At 38.2% G+C, this 22,027-nt stretch overlaps 1 protein-coding gene across 1 annotated transcript in view; it reads left to right on the top strand.

Moving 5' to 3' along the window:
- Window positions 1-22,027, top strand: part of CFAP58 (cilia and flagella associated protein 58) — a gene marked incomplete at both ends in the record, with an annotated part of 63,871 nt that overhangs the window by 11,737 nt on the left and 30,107 nt on the right. The window contains 8 exons of the mRNA XM_082486406.1: window positions 2,133-2,270; window positions 4,423-4,582; window positions 6,294-6,376; window positions 7,527-7,718; window positions 12,054-12,215; window positions 15,194-15,340; window positions 18,772-18,912; window positions 19,259-19,482. Coding sequence (XP_082342532.1) covers window positions 2,133-2,270; window positions 4,423-4,582; window positions 6,294-6,376; window positions 7,527-7,718; window positions 12,054-12,215; window positions 15,194-15,340; window positions 18,772-18,912; window positions 19,259-19,482 — 1,247 coding nt within the window. The remainder of the gene's footprint in view (window positions 1-2,132; window positions 2,271-4,422; window positions 4,583-6,293; window positions 6,377-7,526; window positions 7,719-12,053; window positions 12,216-15,193; window positions 15,341-18,771; window positions 18,913-19,258; window positions 19,483-22,027) is intronic.

Genomic DNA, 22,027 nt, shown 5'->3' with positions numbered 1-22,027 from the left:
CCTGACTTTGAGAAACTCTCAGAGAAGCAATTTCAGTAAATAGCAGGGGAGATCTCGTCACTGTAAAATAATCCTACCTCAAGGGAAATTTGTTTGGAAGTTGTGTGTGTCTTGTAAATTTATGACTTTTGTGGCCTTTTCTTCTCTTCAGGTCCCTGAATTTGTGAAGGTAGAGGTCTGTGACAATTTTTTGTCAATATAGAGTCTTAGTAAAATGCTTCACATACAGAGATACAGAGAGGACTTGATTATTTCTCTGAATGTCACTGATTTGGTGCAGCTGTTGAAGGCAGATCCATGATCTGCTAGGACAATCACATTGTTTTTAAATAGGATAGCTACAGTTCCTGGTTCTGCTCCATTCTTCCTCCTCCTTTCTACAGCCCTTTTCAACCTTTCTAAGTGCAGATTTTAGGGGCATTCAATCACCCAAACTATCCTGGAGACCAATAGTTCATATAAAGTGCTGTGCCTAGGCTAATTAACCAGACTACTTGTCCTGGTTTCAGCTGGGATAGAGTTAATTTTCTTTATAGTGGCTGCTGTGTTTTGGATTTGGTATGAGAGGAACATTGATAATACATATTGTTTTAGTTGTTGCTAAGTGATATTTACCTTAGTCAAGGACTTTTTCAACTTTGTGTAGAAACTGAGAGGGAGCATAGACAGGACAAGCTGGCTTTGATGTCTATGACCATAGACGCCATGCTCAGTATATAAATGAGGCTTGGCTTTGGGGCAGGGATCCATGATCACTGCTCAGGATGGGCTGGGAAACTGATCGTCGGGTGGTGAGAGTGACTTGTGTTGTATTACTTTATTTTGTATATTCTGTTACTATAATAATAATTGCTGTTATTGTTGTTATCCTCTTCTGTTACTGTTCCATTAAACTGTCTTCATCTCAACTCACGGGATTACTTTTTTCCCCTCCTTTTCTCTCTCTTCTCCCTACCCTACTGGGGGGTGGTGGGGAGCGAGCAGGCAGCTGCATGGTCCTAGTTGCTGGCTGGGGTTAAATGATGACACTACTGCACTGTCTTTGTTGCCTGTGCTGGCTTGAAGGTGTCTGTGGAGGGCCTGCGTTGTCTTTTGCAAAAAGTCTGTCCAAAACACAGGCTATCCTACTGTGCAAGAGTCAGGGTAGAGATCTGCAAGAGAAGGTGACTCAGCTATTGCAATGTCATTGGATTATTGTTTCTCAACTGAATTGTAGTTGGCTGTGGTGCCTGCTCTTATTCCACTGAAATTTCTAATAAAATATTCTTGCTTACATGGCAGTGAAGATCGTTTGACACAGCTGCTATAGGCTTCATCTCACCCATGTCCAAGTCTCAACAAAGAATCACCTGAAACACCATGTTATCCTAGCAGTTGCAACACAAGAAACAGTATTCCTTATGTTTACATTGTCTTTGCTTCTGCGTGTACCCAGAAGAGGGAGATTCCACTTCTCTTCCTTTAATCAGTTTATTACACGTTAATGCTTGAAGTGAAAAACATGATTGTTTTTCCTCACTATGGTGTAATATCTGTTAGGGGAAGTCCCATCAAGCAGAAGACTGACATCTCCAGTATTGAAGTGTGTGTTCTCCATGGAAACCATGAAACTACTGTTCCAGGCTTTTGACTGAAGACAAATTAGAGAGGAAAATGGTTGTGTCCTGGTCTCAGGAAACCATGTACCCAGAGAAATGTTATCAGCATATTAATGTAGGATTTGCTTGCTAAGAAACAGAGCTCCCTGCCCTCTGCTGATTGAAGTAATTTAAATCTCATACTAATTTTCAGTAATTATATGTAGCAAGTTGTTGTGTTATGTGATGCTTGCCAAATGCCTAACAAGAAGTAAAATATTTATCTACCACCTGCAAGAGAGACCTGCTAAGGTCCCAGAAAAAAATGAGACTGGCTGTTTTATTCATTAGAAATTATCATTTCCCCTAGTCAATATGAACATGTATCATATTTCACATAAGTAATTTCATCAGCAACGAAGAGTGGTTTTTAAGCAGACAACAATCTGTAGCAGCTTTTATCTCCTGGGGAGATGGAAGGTTCTGTCTTCATGTATATGTAGATATTGTAATAAGATTAAAAAGATTTAATAGGATTGTTCTTTAATCTAACAGATCTTGAATGAAAGAGCTGGTAAGGAACTTGAGCAATTTCAGATGAGAAATAATAAGCTCATGCAAGAGAGTGAGCAGCACAGTGTGATGTTTGAAGAGGTGATGCAGGACATCCAGAAGAAGACAGCAGAACTGAAAGTAAGTACCAGAAGGTGCATGCATCCTGTCACCTGTGTCACTCTGATGGCAGTCTTGCCACCTGGGACAGAGGTGACCTCAGTTCTTGTAGTGATAGTTCCCTGTGGGTAGTTTTGTGAGAAATCTGAGAAGCTTTTAGGAATGGATCTGGCTGTCACTGGATGCCATTCTTTCTGTGGCAGTACCATGGTGCAGTCTCCAACTCTCTCACCTGGCAGAGTAGCACCTGTCCTGCTGGAGGACAACCGTGTTTCATAAAACACATGAATCAAAATGCTCATTGTGTTCATAAAGGATGCATGGTACTTTTGACAAGCATAAGGTCTTTTTTTTGATGGTGAGATCTTCGAATAAGAGCAACGACTTTCTTTCTTAGAGTGATTAACATAATCTGAATGTTGCCAAAACCCATTGAAAAATGTTAATAAATTATAATGACAGTGTCCTGGATAGCTTCCGCTGAAGGGGGTTGCTTCCAACGCTAAAATTTTGCCCCCACAGTATCATTTGGGGAAGCTAAATATAAGTAACCAAGATGGTGTTTACTTTCTGATCAAAATGGTTTTCTTGCCTGACTTTACATTGTTTAACAGTTGTTCTGTACCACTCAAAAGCAGGTAAGTTTCAGTTGGGGAGGGATTAAATGATTCATGCAAATGCTTTTTAGGGTACTTTGAGAGCATTTGTGATAAAGGGTAATGTGTAAGTGTTCGATGTTATTATTCTGTCTACCATATCTTGCATTTTGTATCATCATTGGGGTTAAAATACTAAACATTAGAGAATTCAGGTAGAAAGTCATTATCTTATCAAGGTTTAAAGTATAACCAATTCACCGAAATAAAAAAGTTGTTTGCCAATAGAAAGCTTTTTTTTAAAAAAAAAAAAAGGGAACGGTTAGTCAGAATGATAAAAACTAACCACTGACAGATTAAAAGCTCAGTTCATAACTAGTATAACACAGAAGATTCCAATTTGGATCCTTAATGGGCTGTATGGTAGGAGCTTGTTTTCTGTTGTATTTTGTTAGGCAGACTGGAGGATATTTTTCTTACCCGTTTGAGAAACAAATTACTGTCTTTTCCAGGTTATCTGTTTTTATCATTACTTCTAGCAATACCATCATTGTTTAAAACTTTAGAAACAATGTGCTCAAATGTGACTTACATTTGGGGCTCTAGAGTGTCAAAAGGAGGATTTTGATTCTATGATCTTATTCTAACTTGAAGAAAAGTTGGAACTTGTAGAGTCACACACACGGACTGCTGGAAACAAAAAAATAGAAGATACTGCCCAGTTAGTAATTAAGCCAATTGCTAATGCTTCTAAGAGACCCAGTCATGATCTGAGATGCCTTTTTTGCAGGCACTGTGCTTGCAGTTTCATCCTGCATTGTACTGAGTGCCTCCACTATGGTGTTGGGCAATCCAAACTGTGAAAGTGTTCATAAGTCTCTTGAAGGTTATTGTCAGTAAGAATTGAGGAGATTCACATCCTCAGGATACTTGAGGATACTCACATACCAGGATTCACCATCTTACAGAACCAGTATCTGAGGCTGTTAAGTGGAACACTGTAGTCTATAATGGCTGTAAAACCTAACAGTGGCACTGAATTATATGAGGAAGTTATATTTACTTCTTCAAAGGAGAGAGGCAAATTTCTGTTGTAATTATTGGTTGTGTTTCCTGGTAACCAGTTCCTTAATTTTTATGCAGTGTTTTGATTGATTATTTTCTCCTCTGATTGTATAGCAAATGAGAGGAACCTCCTATTAAGGACATACAACCAGACCACGCTACAGATATCTTTCTCATCACAGTCACTGTCCTTAATACTTCAAAGGAAATTAGAGTGCCCATGTTTAATCTGCAGGACTAATTGGGTAGTGCTTTGTGAGGTTTGCAGCTGGGGATTCCTTATTGATCATCTTCAGCCTTAAAGCATAAAATTTGATTATAATTTTCCTTGCCCTAGCTGGCTTTGTTTAAATTATTTTTAATGCTGTTCAATTAGCTAATTATCTTCTCTCAGGGGACCTGCAGCACTTATACTTTTGCTTCCTGAATTTCACAGACTAAGTATATACCAAGTACAGAGGCGTTTTCTTTCTGTGTATATTCTCTCCCCTCTTCTTATTGCTGTTCTGTAGGCCAGAGATGATGAAGTGACTCAGATGCGCCTTGAAATTTCAAAGCTGAACAAAGTAAGAGATATTCTCCAGAATAAACTGCATGTTGCAGAGGAGCAAAAAGTTGATGCAGGACATGAGAGAAACACCCTGAAAAATCAAATATCTGGACTGGAGAGAGGTAGGTGTCTAACTGATATATATATCTGTCTTCTGATTCATAATCTATTCATCAGAGTACATCTTCCTGTTAGAATCATTCTCCTTTAGTGTCTAGTATGAGACTGTAGAAATGACAGTTGGAATCTAGAGCAGCATTATGAAAACCTTGTAGGATTACAGAATTTTCACAATATAGCATATGTAGGGTGAAAATACAACAGACATAACCGAAATTTGTGGTAGGCCAATTTGTGCCATGTCACACAGAGAGTCATGCCCAGTGAACCTTCATTACTCCTGCACTGACCTGTGAGAGAGAAGGAATCTCAGAGCTTACTGAAATCAGACGTGGTTAGGACACACTTTTTTTCCTGCCTTGATTCTGCTGAATGGGTACAGCCTGGAAATGAATATGTGAAGTGAGCTGATAAACTTAGTTCTGGTATGTTTAGGACTTTAGTTGTTTAGTGTGGATACTAAAGCTGTCCAAGTATTGACTTTGACTTGCTAGCAGATCTGGAAAACTTTAAGAAGGAGCTTTCAACGTTTTTGCCAAATGGAAATTTTGGAAGGAAATGCCTTGGGTCTAACAAAATCTTTTGTTTATCTTTAAAAAACAACTTTTGGGGTATTTTTGAGCATTTAAACCCACTTTTTTTTAACTTTAAAATGTAAATAAATTTCAAAACCAAATATGCTTTGAAATAAAAATAGACACATTTTCAAAGTGATTTTCAGAAAACAAATGTGTTTATGATTCAGTTTTTTTTCTAAAATGATATGATGAAGTTGGCAAACTATTTGAGTTGATGAGACTTTGCTTTTTGGGGCAGAAAAAAACCCTTTGCTATAAACGTCATCCTATTTAAATTGATATACGCTGGCGTAAACACCTCTCCCTGCTCTCACTTGTTTCTAGCTTGTGTCCTGAAGAGACTGCATGAATAAGGTATGAAACCTTCCATATAACTGTATTTATGGAAAGTTTTCTCTGTTTCTCATGCACCTCTGTGAGGGTGGAAGAGTTTTCCCACAAGAGTTTTGCTAGTACTGCTTAAGGACATGCTCTGTCCTAGAAAGGAGAGAGGAACTTTGGAAATTATAATCTTTACTGGAATGCCTGGGAATGGTTACTAACAACACATCTTTTCACAATATTTGACACATCTTAGCACTCCAATGTATTGCATTTCATGAGTAGCAGTTAGTGTAGCAGGTTTTAATTAACTTCAAAATATAGTGAGAACATGTCTCCAATTTTAATCTTTTTAATAGCATATGTCCAGTGTTAATCTTGACCCATAGCAAGTAGCGTTAACTACACTGAAGCCAATATAATTTCACTGCTTCAAAGAAAAACTGGATTTCACATAGAGGGATTAGAATAATTCTGGAAGTCCCTGTTTTTGAAAGTGCCTCAATTGAATGCTCACGTTGAAGCTTCTTAAAAGGCTCTGATTTCCTGTGTGCTCCGTGATTTCTGAAAATACAACTTCTTTGTGGTATCTTGGTTTGAACACCCAAATGTATTAAGTCCTTATACCATTAATTACTGTGCTTGAGTTCTTCTAAGTTCTTCTAAGTACCCAAATAAGTGTTAACATCATTAGCTGATATCTGAGGTTGCAAAACTTGATCATAGCTAATTGAACTGTTCATGTTATGTTAAGGCTTTTTAACAGCTGTACAGTTTGAATGCAGGATTTATTCTCTTTCCTCCTTTTCTCTAGAGTTGGAGGCTGCCAAAAAGCAGGCGGAAATTGACAAGAAAGCTATAGATGAGCTTGTGAGGGAAAGGGATATGCTTAGCAAGGTGAGCTTGCATTGGTAATAATGATAAACAAATCTCACAGCTTGAGAATGAAATGTCTGTAGTTTAAACACTCAGAGTGAAACAGAAATGTTGTAGAATAAATAGCATTAAGTAAAGCATTCAGATTTCCTTAAGCAGATGCTCACACTGCTTCTTTTCTGTGCATTGAAATAGTACCCATAAATACAGATTTCTAAGTTTTAACATATAAACTGTCAGGGACTTAAAAAATGCTACGTATGTTCACCTTTATTGCAAACCCATTATTTGATATCCAAAGAGTTCGCTACATCTATGCTTTTACACTCTGTAGCATGTGAAGTTTAATATTAATCTAGGCAAACTAAGTCTTTGCTAGTGAAAGAACAAACCAGAATGTTGAGGCACCATGTAGCAGCTTGGCAGGTTGTGTTAATACTAATCCTTGCTTTTAGGTCCATTTCTCATACCGATCATTTTCTATCAGCCCAAGGTTCCTGTACTGCAGGATAGCATCTCATGTTTATGGGCATTTCTGAAGTGTAATCTAGTAAATTCAATGCTAAAAGATGATTTCTAAGGTGCTTTACTTGGTGTAGATTCACTGTTCTATGTCTTGACTCAGCAGAGGCTCAGATTTGGCAGGTAACAAATATCTGTTTTGTGTAGGGAAAGAAATTTCAAAGTGGGACCAGAGGGCTGATTTTGTAAAGATGATATCTTGGTCTTTTCTGTTTAATCCTTATACATAATCTTAAACCAAACTTGGTTGATTTCCAGTTTGAACTTGCTATTTAGAACATGAGAAAGTAGGGTATTTGGCTTTATTATTTATTTTAGTGGCTATTGGCATGCTTTACAATCTAAGTGCCTTAAAGCTAGTAAGGTTTTTCCAGTCATTTGTAAACAATCCTATCCTTTTTTTTTTTTTTTTTTTGTAATGCAGACACTAGTGTTTTAACTTCAAATCATAAACAGCAATATTTATCAGCTCTGTTAGAGATGTTTTTTAAAGTCAGATTTGAGACTCAAGTATTTCGACTGAACAAATTAGGTAAGGGGTAATAACATTGGGAAGTGCATAATCCGCTTAGACAATGGCATGTTTTTATCATAGTGGTGGTGGAGTTTCCTTTTCAGCTCAAGAGTCATTATTTTGTGTTCCCTATAGAACCTGGTCAAGGCTACCAGTGCCACTCAGAAGCAGATAAATTTGGTGAAGCTGCATGAACAGTCAAAAAAAAACTTGGAAGAAGAAATCCAGAGTTATAAGAATGAAGCTCAGAAACAAAGGAAGATTATTTACCAATTGGAGAAGGAGAGAGATTGTTTCATCAATGAAACCAGTGAGCTCAAACAGAAGGTAGGAACAGCTTTTGTGCAAGTGGTTCTTTCCTGTCTTACTCTCAAAATTGTAAAGATGATCTATTAATTTCCTAATGTGCCGGTGGGAGGAAGCTTAGATCAGTGGTCTTCACACAGTTTACAAAGATTTCTTCTGGTCAGTGCATATTGCTTGATACTGTTTCAGGTCTCTCTGAGGGAACCTCATCAATGGGTGTGTATTCTATGAGAGACTTGGAGTACAGCCATGTATTTCTCTTATTCCGCGATCATTTGGGTAACAAAACTCGGGCTGGAGTTCAAACCAAGGCCTCTGACTTCTTATACCCAAGTCCCACAGTTGAACCTCTCATACGTGGTTGGAAATTTCACTTTGATTGTTCTGTCTTATCTGCAAAGGACCTTATCTTGCATACTACTGGTGTCCTCAATTTGAGGCCAATGAGAGCTGATGGTGCTCAACATCTTTGTAAGAGACTTAACATTTTGAAGGATTACTCCCAGTATATGAAAACATCTGAATGTGTTCCAGCTAGTCTGCAAAATAAAAGCCTTCCAGGAATAGCTGCAGAAAACACTGCATAAAATTTGTCTTGCCTGCTGCCCATTATTATATACAACTTTATTCCTGACAGTATACTCAGGAACATGGTTGTAACATGTTCCATTAATTGCTGAAGATCACATTGAAGGGCCCTCCAAGAAGCTCATTGATTTACTGGGATTAGCTTTCAAGCTGTTTCAACTCCAAGTTATTTGCTGTCATTTCACTTTAAAACTATCCTTTCCAACTTCATGTGACCAGGGGCTTTTAAATAATTTTTTGAATGGTATGCGCTCCTTTGTCTGGAACACCTTTTGTCATTTCCTTGGAATAATATTCCACAAAAGTGAGATTTGTCTTTGTTGCAAAGTCGTATTTTACATCTTTCCCTCATAGTGTATTTCTAACAGTATAGATGTGAGTTAAGAACATTGTAAACTAGGGCCAGGGAGTAATTCGTAACACTCAGAACTACAAGGCTCTTGCTTTCAATTCTGATTAGGGTTGGTCATGATATTTTGAGGGTGAAAATGACAAATATTTGCTTGGTTTTTTTTTTTTCTTTTTTTTTCCCCTGCCACTTTGAGTGCAAATTTTCTGTCACATCTTATAAGGCAGAGCCTCAGTAAATGGGTTATGACACTTGAGCTGTTTCTATAATGATGCCTGCATTGTGATCGAGAGTTTCTGAAGGACTTGCACACTTCTGTGGTTCATTAGAGGCATAATTCCTGACTCAGCTTGCAGGTGAAGAGCAGCAGGAGCAGTTCTGAGGCACAGGAGTACGTGAGACAACAGTCTTGTCCCAGCAGAGGTTCCCTATGTGAAATTACTCATTGTTTGGAAGGATAGGACAGGTCAAAACACAGGGTAGAAGGAGGACACAGGATCAGGATTATTATATCCACTAGGTAATACTTAGGTTCACTGTTTGATGTATTCAGACTTGAGAAACTGTGGCAAAACTACAAAAGCCATTTCACAACTGGTGGGGAATGAGCTACTGATGGGCAGTAATCACATGGCCAGTTAATGCTCTTCCATCACCTTTTATCATCAAGCTGGCTCTGAAGGAGGTCACCGCACACCTTCTGAATTGCGTAAGAGCTGGTAAAGAGGCAAACCCATCTAACTCCAGAGACCTCTTGGAACTCCTGCAAGCAGTCATGCTGGCTCTGAAAGGTGTCTGGTTATTTACAGCAGGACAGAATCTACAGAGCTGCAGAATTCCTCTTTCGAAATCATCATTTACTACTGAGTAACGAGTGAACAGAGTCAGCAAAGTTATGTCCACAACCGTAAAAGATTTTAGTGTAAGAATTCATGCTAGACTTGCTCTTCTAATTATTGGCCTGGCTGACTGCTCCTTTGTACCATTTTTAAGCCAGTGTTACTTGTTGAACTGTCTTACTTTTAGATTAGCCAGCGCAAATGAGAAGAAAAATCTGGCTCTTTGTTCCTTGTGGTGCAGCCTATATTACTGAGCTACAAATATTAGTAGAATATTTCTTTTTTTAATTGAAATTCTTAGATTATGAAATCTTAGTTTCCCTGTGGAAAGCTGCTGAAAAGGAAGCAGTGAAATACACTGTTCAGTCTCACCTGAAGCGTTCCCTGACTGCGCCTTATGAGAGGTCACAAAACCAGTCTCTAATACATTGTTTTTTCAAAAGACACCATTTACAATGTTAAGTTTACAGTTTAACAACATATCGAGGAAAATTAAAAAACATATTTCCTTTTTTAAATTCACATAATCTTTTGGAAAACCTTATGCTCACCAGCAGACCATGGCAGCACTTCTCCAAGTGGTTAAATAATGGTAAGCAAACAAGGATGGCACCATTACTGAGATGGCAGTAGGTTCACTGAACTAAACAGGTAACCAACAGTAGATGACGGTTAAGTGTAAAGATAAAAAAACGCTGTGAGAATATAGAAGAAAACTATGAATATCTAATACTTTCTGCGTAGCTTTGGCTCCTCATTGCCAAATCTGAGAGATGTAGCGTGCTATCAACTAAATCAGAATTGAGGATGCTCAACCTCCCACAGGGGTCTGTTGGGAAACATTGTGTGTATCTTTTCTGTATTTATAAAGCAGAATTATTTGTGTTTAATCATTCCTGAAACAGCAGAGTCAGCATCCAGCCTGTGAGCACAACTCAGAAAACTTCGTCCACAGGCTTATTGCACTTACATTGTATCAAAACCAAGTAAAACACAAATGCAGTGACCTACTTTCAAATCTTACTCCAACCTATGATCACCATAGTGCGGATAGAAAACATGCTTTATTGATTTCTTCTCCCTGCTATTACTATTGGCAGGTTGTTTTAACAGAAAAGGAAAAAGCAGGAGTAGGTTATAAACTGGGACTGTGTTTTTGTATTGCACTATAAGCAGTTCCTGGGATCCTCTGCAGTCAGCTACAAATGTGCTGGAATTATATTCCTTCTGCTGTAATAAAATTTTCTATATTTAGCTATCCCCTGTCTTCAAAGTTGGTTGGAGGTACCTGGTAGAGTGATCAATTAATTAAGCTCCTGCCCCATAGTTAGACCTGACAATGCTTTACTGCTAAGCAAGGGACAACATTGTCGACCACAAACTTTGCAGTTATTGGCTATTTGATATAAACATTTTTTTTTAATAATTCTGCTTTGACATATGAACATAAATCTTAGCTCAAACTGCTACCTTCAAAAACATTCAGGAGAACTGGGTATGTAATGCAGTTGTAAATGGACTTCTCTCCTTGATTTTGTCCATGTGATTCCTCAGCTTTTTCTTAAATGCTTGATCTTTTTCCCAGCTTTAAGGGTGGCATTGTTTTCTCCCCCATGCAGTGAGCCTGAAAAATTATGTTCTTGATGTGTGTACTCCTTAGTTTTCTTTTTATTTCTTTTAATCTTCTTTTTTGTAATGCTGGATTCTGTTTGAAAACTGCTTGTTTGTGCTTCTTGGTTTTCAACTTTGTACAGCAGGAGGAAGGTTCTTAAGTTTTAAAAAAATAGTTTGAAAGCCCATCATAATGATTAGCAGCTATTTGTGGTTTTGCTCCTTTAACGTAGTAATTCTTATGTATTGTTACACTGTTAACTGTTTAATTAAGGTGTCTATAAAATTTTGTATTTTTGTTTATTGATACTGCATGTGATCATCTTCATTCTACAGTCTATAATACTCCATTCTCTTTAGGTAACCTTCACATCATTATTTCTAATCCTTCATAGAAGCAACTAATAGCAATTACCGGTTTATTTAGATCAAGAAGTGTAAGTTACATTAACTAACTCTCTTGTTGTTGTAATTGTATATAAACAATTTGTGATCATGTGTTCATTAAAAAAAAGTTGGCTTTTTACGATATAGGAATACATGCAGGGCTTGGAAAAACATGTGTTTTTATTCATCTTATCATACAGCTGACATCCAAAACAACAAAGTCTAGCTTTTCTCTACAAATAACCTAAGGCTATTCTTGATGAAAGCTCTTTATGCTCATTTTACTGAACCTGCCCAGTGGCAATATTTTCAGTAGCTTGTTTTTAAATTAAATATGTGCACATTTATAAGTTTTAGTCTTAAACAAAACCTAGGTATCAGACTAAAATAAAATATTGTCCCGCATAAGCAATCCAGAAACATTAAACTTGTATTTGGACTGAAGTGATCTTTAGCTGTAGCTAAAACTTCTTATCACAGGGATTTGAACTTGCCATCTTAGAAAAAATCACAGACTCTGCCCCATCCTTATAATCTTGTGATGATGGTTTAATCGTCTTCACTTCCTTCTTTCCGCTCCAGGTCCTCCAGCACCTGAAAGATATTGAAATACAGGAAATGCAGATTTGTGACTATGAGAAGAAAATAGAAGAGTCGGCTATTAAATTAAAACAGCAACAAAATCGCTGTGAAGCTGTGAGAACAGAGAGGAACCTGTACAGTAAAAATCTGATTGAAGCTAAGGTATAAAGATGCATTTTTCCTTGTGTTTCTCTCTCTGCTCTTTTGGGCTTTTTCCTGATCTAATTTTAATTTCTTAAAAGGAAAGCTCGCTGGAAAAATGGCAAAAGTGGTTTCTTCATTCCTGTGTGTTTTGGGGAAATTAATGTTTTAGGTCCTTGGCATTTTATCTGGACAGTTTGTATTTGAACTGGAAGTAGGAGTCCACAGTCACCATGTGGCAATATCCCTGCTTCAAACCACGCATAAAATCGCGGCACACTGGAGCTACCGAACCATAAAACCTTGTCAGAGGAGAAACTTTCCTTTCCATCCTGGCTCCACTCTGTTTTATCCCTTTGGGAGTTGTCTGCATGTAGGGGAAATAGGATATAAGGGGAATAAGATTGCCTCCTAGCCCTGAATGTGTATGCACATTACTGTGAATCACAATTTAGAAAGCAGAGGAAACACTTTTCCAGCCAAAGTGGAGTGTTCTGACAGAACTTAATGCTCCCAGCTTGCTTGTTCCTTTCAGGAAGTGTCATTTTCCTCAGATAATTATTTTCTCCATTCATATCTCTTCCTTGGGGATCTCACTAACAATACTAGAGGGAGAGAACAGATCACTTAAGGATACATTCTGTTATTCTGATGTCAATATCTAAAATACTACACAAATCCTATTGCAATTGCAGAGATTGGGATCTTGGATAGCTGTGATTTGCAGCCTTGGGTTATTTCAGAATAAGGATTTATAACATAAACATCTATAGTAAATTACAAATTTATATTGTGGTTTCAATAGGTAGGTGTTTTCCTTGAGAAGCAGATGGGAATGAATGGTCCAAGTTTTTATCCAACTGTGGCTGAATTTGATTAGGAATGAACCATTTTGCCATTTTTGCGGGATGCTTTACTTGACCTTTGTCTGCCTCTCATCAGTGGAAACTGTTTTGGGATTCTCACTGCTCCCAAACAATCTCCCAGGAGAAACGAGGGTGAAAAATTGCAACACTGCTGATATTTTTTAATTATTTTTTTAAAATATATAGCATAAATTTGCTTACTTATAAAGAACTAGCATCTATGTCCTGAGTTACAAAATGAAGCAATGAAGTCTACAGCCTTTTCAGGTTTTGAATGTTTTATGGTGGTATACACAATGCTGTTCATGGTTCCAGTTGTTAGATGCTGGTGTTTAGACTTAAAGAGCTTACTTGGCTTACCATAAAACTTTTTTAGCAAATCCTATGTGAGAAGATAGCTGACCCCAAAAGGCAAGGCAATATTATGTATAGCAGTGAAAAAATAGCCATTCATAGTTCAGTAAGAGGTCAGCCAGCCATGAAAGAGAAATAAAAAAAAAAAAGAGGGTTGTGTTAAAAATTATGGTTAATTCTTTTTCCTTTTGGGAAGTAAAACAAATTTGCACAAGCTTGTTTAGATAAAGCTAGATGTCAGTATTTTTGGATTACTTAATGTGGAATACTTATTGTGGACACTTAATGTGTCGTTGCCCACCTTGCTAGTGGTCTGCAGAGTACCATAATGTTCAGCTCAGTAAAATCAAAAAGCACATGCTGGCAGGCTGTTAATATGAGGTAAATATCTGATGCTTTCATCCTTGGGGTTTCTTTTGGTGTTAAGAGCTGATTTGTTTAAGCAAGTTGATTAGGAGACCTGTTTGCAAAATTCGTGTGTTCTTACAGTTCTTCATTAAATACAGAATTAGGAACGTATTTGGGTATATGTCTGGGCACCATATATTAAAAGTCTCTCATGTTTTACAATATTGTAGAGATTTATGGGCTATTTAGCAAATACAGCTATTAATATGACTTTTGCATTCACTGGAGTGACTGAAGATGCAAACAGGTGGGCCTAATGGCTACGTTTATTTCTGGTGCATTTGATTTGCGAAACAAGCAAGGAATCCACAGTTTCTCCAGTTTCTCTGTACTGTTTGTGAAGACTGCCATGACTCAACATCTTGCTTAACTATGTTAACCATTTCATGCAAGAAAACATCACTCATTTGTCAAGTAAATCCACACCTATGGTGGACAGAGCTGAAAGAGCTCTAAGCTGCCCTGGTTTTGTACTGAACAGAATGTATTCACATGAAAGGTTTTGATGTCTACTCTGTGAGGTGGCAGCCTCTGGCAGAGGGGTAACGTAGGAGTAATAGTAAAATAGGAGTTTTTTTTTTTTTTAAGAAAATCTAAAGCTACTTTCATTAGATTCAGAAGAGCATGTCTGTCTACGCATTAAATTTATTAGCTTCCATCTCATGTCACAACATGTGCCATCACTGCAATGAGTTGAAACAGTTTCTTAATTTTGTACGGGCAGGCACCTCTGTGCTGTGAGTAGAAGTATTTCTAGTTACCTAGTCCCTGCAGGGCTACCAGGCTTTTTGCTCTGTGTTTTGAGTTTAAAATATATGCTAAATATTCTTATGCCAGGGACTTCTCAATCTCTGAGCACACTCTTTTCCCCCTTGCCCCTATGTGCAGGCTAGCACATAGGCAAAATGGAGATGAGCATTTCCTGTACTACCTTGCAGGCATAGAGGTATCTCATGGGTATGTTCATTTTCAAAAAACCAGCTTCTCTCCAAACATTTGTGGCCAACTGCATACAACCTTATTGAAAAACATGTCGCTAGCAGCATGAAAACAGATGGATAAGATCAGAATCTTATTAATTTGTATTGACTGCTACTTCTTATTGTGTGTCCAGCACTTTAAATTAAACGGCTTATTATACTCATAACTGATGGTCATTATTTTTGTCAATGTATCTTTTAAAGGCTTTTTATAACTGCAATGTTATGCTGCCATAAACAAACAACCATCATTTAATGAAACTGTCTGTTGCATTAAAAAGTAATGAAGTAATGTCTTGTGATATGTACAACAGATCTCCTCTCAAGCACTGGGGCTATGTTTGGGGTTTTTTTTGATCCCTCTCTGTGATCACACTTCCTGTCCTATTAGGATGAGATAGCAGAAATGAAGAAGAAACTGAAAACTGTGACACATCAGGTGGATCAGCTGAAAGAGGAGATCGCAGACAAAGAAGCAGCCCTTGTGAAAGCACACCTAGAACATCAGCGAACAGACAAGGAGAAGGAATCATTGAAAGTAAGAGCCTTTATGCATTCACCTTCTTACAAAGGATGGTTTCTGAGATTGCACAGGCTTCATTATATTCCTAGTCTGTGGTGGTTGTTCTTCTGTATTTCAAGAAACTATTCTGTAATTGAAGCACAAGATCTCAGTACCCTTTAGAGGTATTAGTCACACAAATCTTCCGTGTGTCTGACAAATTTAATCTCTGCCTATAATTGTAATCAGAAAGGTCCTGGATTGTCTGTTGGAAGCTTTAAATCTCTTGATGACTGAACATTTTTACTAAAAAGTTCCATTTTGCTTGAAGAAAGTTGGATTTTGGGGATAGCCTGATTCTAACTAACTTTTTAATATAGACCCTTATAATTCAAGTTTTTCTTTCTAAAAACTTTTTTTCTCTGCTGTTTTCAAGTGCAAACCCCATTATATTACACTTCACAATCTTGCATTCCTGTGTGACTAGCAAGCTATAATCTTCTGGGAGTTAGGCAGTGCCTTTTAGTAGGTCCCTCTGCACAGAAAGTTATTTTAATATTGTGGAATAATGCAGGAAGAATCTGTTTTAAATCAAAGGAAATCTGAGCTTGAAGCTCTGGTTCTTCTTAGCACTGGCTGCAGCCCATCCATAGATAAGCTATTAGATTTGTGATGATATCTCAACCCAGTTTGCTGCGCTCTCAAAAGATTTAAGGAGTTAGTGTCTGCATCAGCTTATTTTTTCTCTTCAATAAGCACTAGAAAAAAAAACAAAAGCAGGAAAGAAACACCACCCCCAAAAAACAATAGTCCCCTGCCACTTCCCACAATGTTTTTCTTTTGTCAGTTTATTGCTATGCTGCAATGACTCCTTGAGTTTTCAGCCCCGCTCAGCACATTACAGTTATGACAAGATGTCAATAGAGCTTTGTAAAAAGGTGATGAATTTGTGTTCTTATACCTGATCTGTCTCAGAATTGTCCTGTCAGTGATGGAGAAGTCAAGCAGCGTCTCATTTCCTGTGTGCAGCTTTCTGCCTTCACTAGTCCCCAATTCTGTCTCATCACCTCCAAACTGTCTGCCATCCGTTTGACAAACATATGATTGCTACATGGTTTACCCACTCAATTATTCACTAGCAAGTATGTCCATACACTGACATCACATTACTGATTAGCTTCAGGGCATTGTAGTCTTCTACCTGAGTGTCTCTGCTGAATACTAAAGCAGAAGAGAATTCAAAGAAGGAGCAGATTGACACAGACACAAAAGAACCCAATTATTTGTGTAGCAAGCCAGCTTCAATTTGTCCTGTTTGCACTCATGTGAAGGAAACAAGCAAGCTGTTCCTGGGAAATCAGTTTAAAGAATGCGCTAAATCATGGAGAACTGTGGTTCATAGGAATGAGATTATACAGATGTTGGATTTATGCTTGCCTCAGCTGACACAGAGGTCTTAAAAATGTGTAATCATGGTAAATGAAACAGAGGACACTTGATCCAAGCTGCATTAAAGCCAGTACAATGCCATCTTTTGGTTTCAGTTGGCCTTCACACAGGCTTGCGAGTCAGACTGGTTTGACAAAGCATCCGAATGTTGAAAAATATATATCTGAAAGATGTGAGAACTGTGGCCCTTCAGGTCTGAGCTGCTGTCAAATGCTTTTGTATATTTTTGTAGATGTTCATGCATGTCTTTTTTTTTGTTTTTTTTTTTTTTTTAGCATTTTCTAGAAATCTAGATGTAAACCCTCCGACTTGTTATTTAAGCATTCTGTGGCCAGTCCCAGTTATACCTTTTATAAAACTCATATTTTTCTCCAACCTCTAGAAAAAATAAAAAAAACTCTTTGCTTATGCTAATATTTCAGAATCTAAACAATAATTTGGTTTGAGATATTGGCATAGGTCCCATATAAATTCTTCTTTCTTGCTCACTGTTCTTGAGTTCTTATAAACTCTCTGAACCAACTTCAATTGAGCTGTGCTGATTTACAGCAGTTTCAGACCTGACCATTTCTCTGCTTGCATAGTGACTGTGTTTATTCATTTACTTTTCTCTTACCTAGTGTACACAGACCCTCATACTGTAGTTTTTAGCATATTTAATCTCACTGAAAGTCCTGTTAGCTTGTGGGGCCCTTTGTGTGGCTTAAAGTATTTATGTTCTTACTATACAAGGCAGTTCAGATTTATTTTAACTTAGTGCATTCCAGTGAGGAGATTTGTTTATATGAATGTTTGCTGCCAACATCTAATGCCATTTCTTGTTTACAACTCATATTTTTTCTGACATAAGGAGAACATAGAATTTTGATATATTAAAAAAATATTATCCAGCAATGCCAAACGCATGAGCAGTTTTACATTTGTAGACAGCTTTTGCTCACTGTTGATTGCATTTCAATATGAAGTGGCTTGCATTTTTATTCGGCTGATGGATTCTGATGAGCATCTAACACTGAGTAAGAGAGATATGAGTGTTGCACATATGGGAAAATGAGAATTTTATTAAAGAAAATAAGAATGGAACAAGCTATTTTATTATGACGATGGAACTGTTTCTGTCTTAAATCAATGGTTTTGCAGGTGCAGCCTTCATCACAGCCTCATTCTTTCAGCATTGGATGATCCTCTTTCCCAAAAGGCAGCTTGAACGTCATCCTTCATAAGGGTCACAGTTGTGGCAAAGTCTTTGAGTCAATGCTTGAAAGTTTTCACATCTGTGAAAATGGACTGTAAACAGCTAGTTCCATCTTGGCTCTAACTGATTGCGTAGCAATGATAGAAATTTCCAATAATCTAAGAAGACCTTATTAGTTTTTATCTACATGTATGCCTTGAATTATGGAGTTCATGACAGTGGGATAGAATTATTGGGCACATTCCAATCTAAGTTTACCTTAGTGGTGTGCAGTCACTGTAACAGTGCACTAACACTCTTGCGCTTAGGGATAGCCCCTCTTTTCCCAGTCTTCCTCATTTATACATCCACTAAAAATGTGCTAAAGCTCTTTAATTTTGCTGTTCCGTGCCTGGTTGCCATCTTCTTCACCAATTCTGTTATTCCAGTCTGAAACCTGTTGTGAGTTGATGCTGATTTGTATTACATAGCATAGATTGTTGCCCTTTCCAGCAAGGTGAACTATCCTTTCTCACATCCCACATTGACTTTGAACTTTGAATAACAACTCCATTGAAAAGCTTTCCAAATATGGCCTATTTAATTTTTTAAAAATTTTTATTAAATGAGATGTTCCTGAATTACAACTTGAACCATTGTCATAGATAAAAATCCATTCAGATTTCTATTGTGCATCACACAACGATGTTAAAATACTGTTTACAACATTTCTTTATAGGTCTTCATGCTTGCTTGCCTTACCAATTTTTTTCTCAAAAACTAACAAAATATGTACCTCTTAGGAAGCTAAGCACAGTTTACCTATATTCTTTGACTCCATCAGGCTGAACTGCTTAACATGAAAAAACAGGCCCTGGAAACAAAACAATTTATAGAAAATCAGGAGGCAGAAGAGAGAAAACTCCTAAAAATCATTGCTGAAGCTGATGCTGAGAGGTTGAAGCAGAAGAAGGAATTTGACCAGGTAGGAATCTGTAATTTGGCTTTTCAAACACACTGCATTCTGTTCCCTCATTTGTCCAGTGTATTTTTAAGATCAAGATCCTCAGCTACTGTAAATGTGGTACTACTAAAGCTTTATAGTGCCAGTGAAACAAAAATGTTAAGATACTGAAGTGAATGAAATATGTAGTTTATACTATTCAGGTGACTGAATAGAGGAAACTATTAGGCTGTTGCCGTATTTCTTTCACTAATAACACTGAAACGTCTTAATTCACAGGATTTTGACTGATGCAAATATAGTCATGATTCTTTGGGATGTACTGAGGAGCTGTAACTGAGATTATTGCGTTGTCCTGCATCCTTAGGTTATCAATGAGAGAGATATCCTAGGGTCCCAGCTTGTTCGGCGCAATGATGAAGTGGCTCTGCTCTATGAAAAGATAAAAATTCAGCAGTCCGTCTTAAACAAGGGTGAAACCCAATACCGACAGAGAATGGAAGACATCCGACTTCTCAAGCTGGAGATCAAAAAACTTCGGCGTGAGAAGGGAATACTTGGCAAGAGTGTGGCTAATGTGGAGGAGCTCAGGTAGAAAAACTGATTGAATACATTTTGATAGTGACTGATAGTGTTTGAGACAGAAAATACATGTTATCCATGGTAAAGATTTGTATCAACAAACATTATACCTTGGAGAAGGGGGTTGTTTGGTTTGACCTCAAACACAGACTGGATTAAATTCACAAAACAACTTATTAGCAATTAAGAAAATTAAAATACAAGAAGGAGGAAAGGAGGAAAAAAGACATCTTGGACAAAGTTGAAATAGTTTCTATATTTCCCCTTGTACTGTGAGTTACTGCCTACAGAATAAACTTGACAGACAGCAGCAGAAAAGGTGTTCATAGTTCAGTGAGCTACTTAGTGGTACCCAAGGCCCAAATTAGGGGAACTGCTTTTTATGAGGCAACCCACAAAGGATGGGGAACACTTGACATATTTATAACAAACCCCTGCACATTTTCAGAGCTCTCTCCTTGCAGATTTATATGCAGACTTGCTCTCTGAGAAGGATTTAGTTAAATTTTTGTTGAAGGTTGTGTTTCTTTAAAACAGAATTTTAATAGCCCCATCCTGATTTATCTCCTCCTTCTCTGGCTTAATGCTTCCCTTCTGTTTTTTTAACCCTCCTGCGTTTGAGGTGTATTCCTTCCTTATGCGAAACTATTGTAATTTTCTATAAAATCAGAATTCTATAGTACTGTAAGGAGAGGCAGATGTGTTTTTAGCAGATAACCATCATACTAATTCTATGTAGCTACCACAGTTTTAGGTGAGATCTTTAGCTTAACTGTATCAGTATAATTCCATGGCTTTCACTGGAGCAAATTGACTTCAGTCTGTGGTCAATCCCATTGACTCCAGCGGAATTATGCCAGTTTGATTTGGTGTAACACAAAAGAGAACTGGGCACAAAACATTAGCAATTGCAGTTTTCATCGACTGACTGCAGACAGGAATAGGATTTGAACTTGCTGCCCAAATGCATTCAGCTGAAAGTCTGTTACTGTATTGAAACTCAGTGACGGTATTGAAGTGTAGTGCGACGCATGCCATGATGGGTGGATCAATTCTTGCTAACTGCAGCAGCAATCACATACTTTAATGAAGTCCAAAACCATCATGAAAACTGCCTGTCGAAAGACTCCATTTATCACTTGTGCTGCTAATTAGCTTTCTTGATTTGCCAATTGGAGATGTGGGTTTTTTCCTCTTCTATAACCTTGTCCAACCTCACAGTTAAAAAAAGGCCTTTTTCTCTCTAGTAAGCTAAAGCCAACTCTGAGCTTAGCAGGAAAAAATTCAGTGGGGGAGTAGACACGTGGTGATCCTCAACCCCTTTCCCCTTGGAGAACTTACAGGATCCACCCACCAAAGTGATAAGGTTTGGATCATTGCAGAACGTGCCTTTCTTTTTCTGTCCCTCGAACCTCCCATCCCCACCATAGGAGCACAGTTGTCAAGGCATCTCGGGAGTACTCAATTAATTTTAAATTCAGCAACAAATCACCCCTGAAATTCCTTGAGGAGACGTAGTAAAAGAAATCAAACTTAGGTTCTCTAAAGAACAGTGTCCATCATACTTAGGTCCTAGAGTGTGTTTTATTTATTGGATTGTGTGAACCATGTAGATTTAAAACCTTCTTTCAAACACAAGCTGTCAGATTCACACAGTATCACAGTATCACAGTATCACAGTATGCTAGGGATTGGAAGGGACCTCAAAAGATCATCTAGTCCAATCCCCCTGTCGGAGCAGGAACACCTAGATGAGGTTGCACAGGAAGGTGTCCAGGTGAGTTTTGAATGTCTCCTCCACAACCTCCCTGGGCAGCCTGTTCCAGTGCTCTGTCACCCTCACTGAGAAGAAGTTTCTTCTCAAATTTAAGTGGAACCTCTTGTGTTCCAGCTTGAATCCATTACCCCTTGTCCTATCATTGGTTGCTACTGAGAAGAGCCTGGCTCCATCCTCATGACATTCCCCCTTTATATATTTATAAACGCTAATAAGATCACCCCTCAGTCTCCTCTTCTCCAAACTAAAGAGACCCAGCTCCTCAGTCTTTCCTCATAAGGGAGATGCTCCACTCCCTTAATCATCTTAGTTGCCCTACGCTGGACTCTCTCCAGCAGCTCTCTGTCCTTCTTGAACTGAGGGGCCCAGAACTGGACACAATATTCCAGATGCGGTCTTACCAGGGCAGAGTAGAGGGGAAGGAGGACCTCTCTCGATCTACTAACCAACCCCCTTCTAATACAGCCCAGGATGCCATTGGCCTTCTTGGCCACAAGGGCACAGTGCTGGCTCATGGTCATCCTGCTGTCCACCAGGACCCCCAGGTCCCTTTCTTCTACACTGCTCTCTAACAGGTAGCTCCCCATCCTATACTGGAACCTGGGGTTGTTTCTGCCCAGATGTAGGACCCTACACTTTCCCTTGTTGTATTTCATTAAGTTATTCCCTGCCCAAATCTCTAGCCTGTCCAAGTCTCTCTGGATGGCAGCACAGCCCTCTGGCGTGTCAGCCACTCCTCCTAGCTTAGTGTCATCAGCAAACTTGCTGATAGTACAC

This window comes from Vanellus vanellus, assembly GCF_965231255.1.
Source record: "Vanellus vanellus genome assembly, chromosome: 7".
Lineage (NCBI taxonomy): Eukaryota > Metazoa > Chordata > Aves > Charadriiformes > Charadriidae > Vanellus > Vanellus vanellus.
The sequence above is the reverse complement of the archived record's forward strand: the minus strand, read 5'-3'. Positions and strand labels throughout refer to the sequence as shown.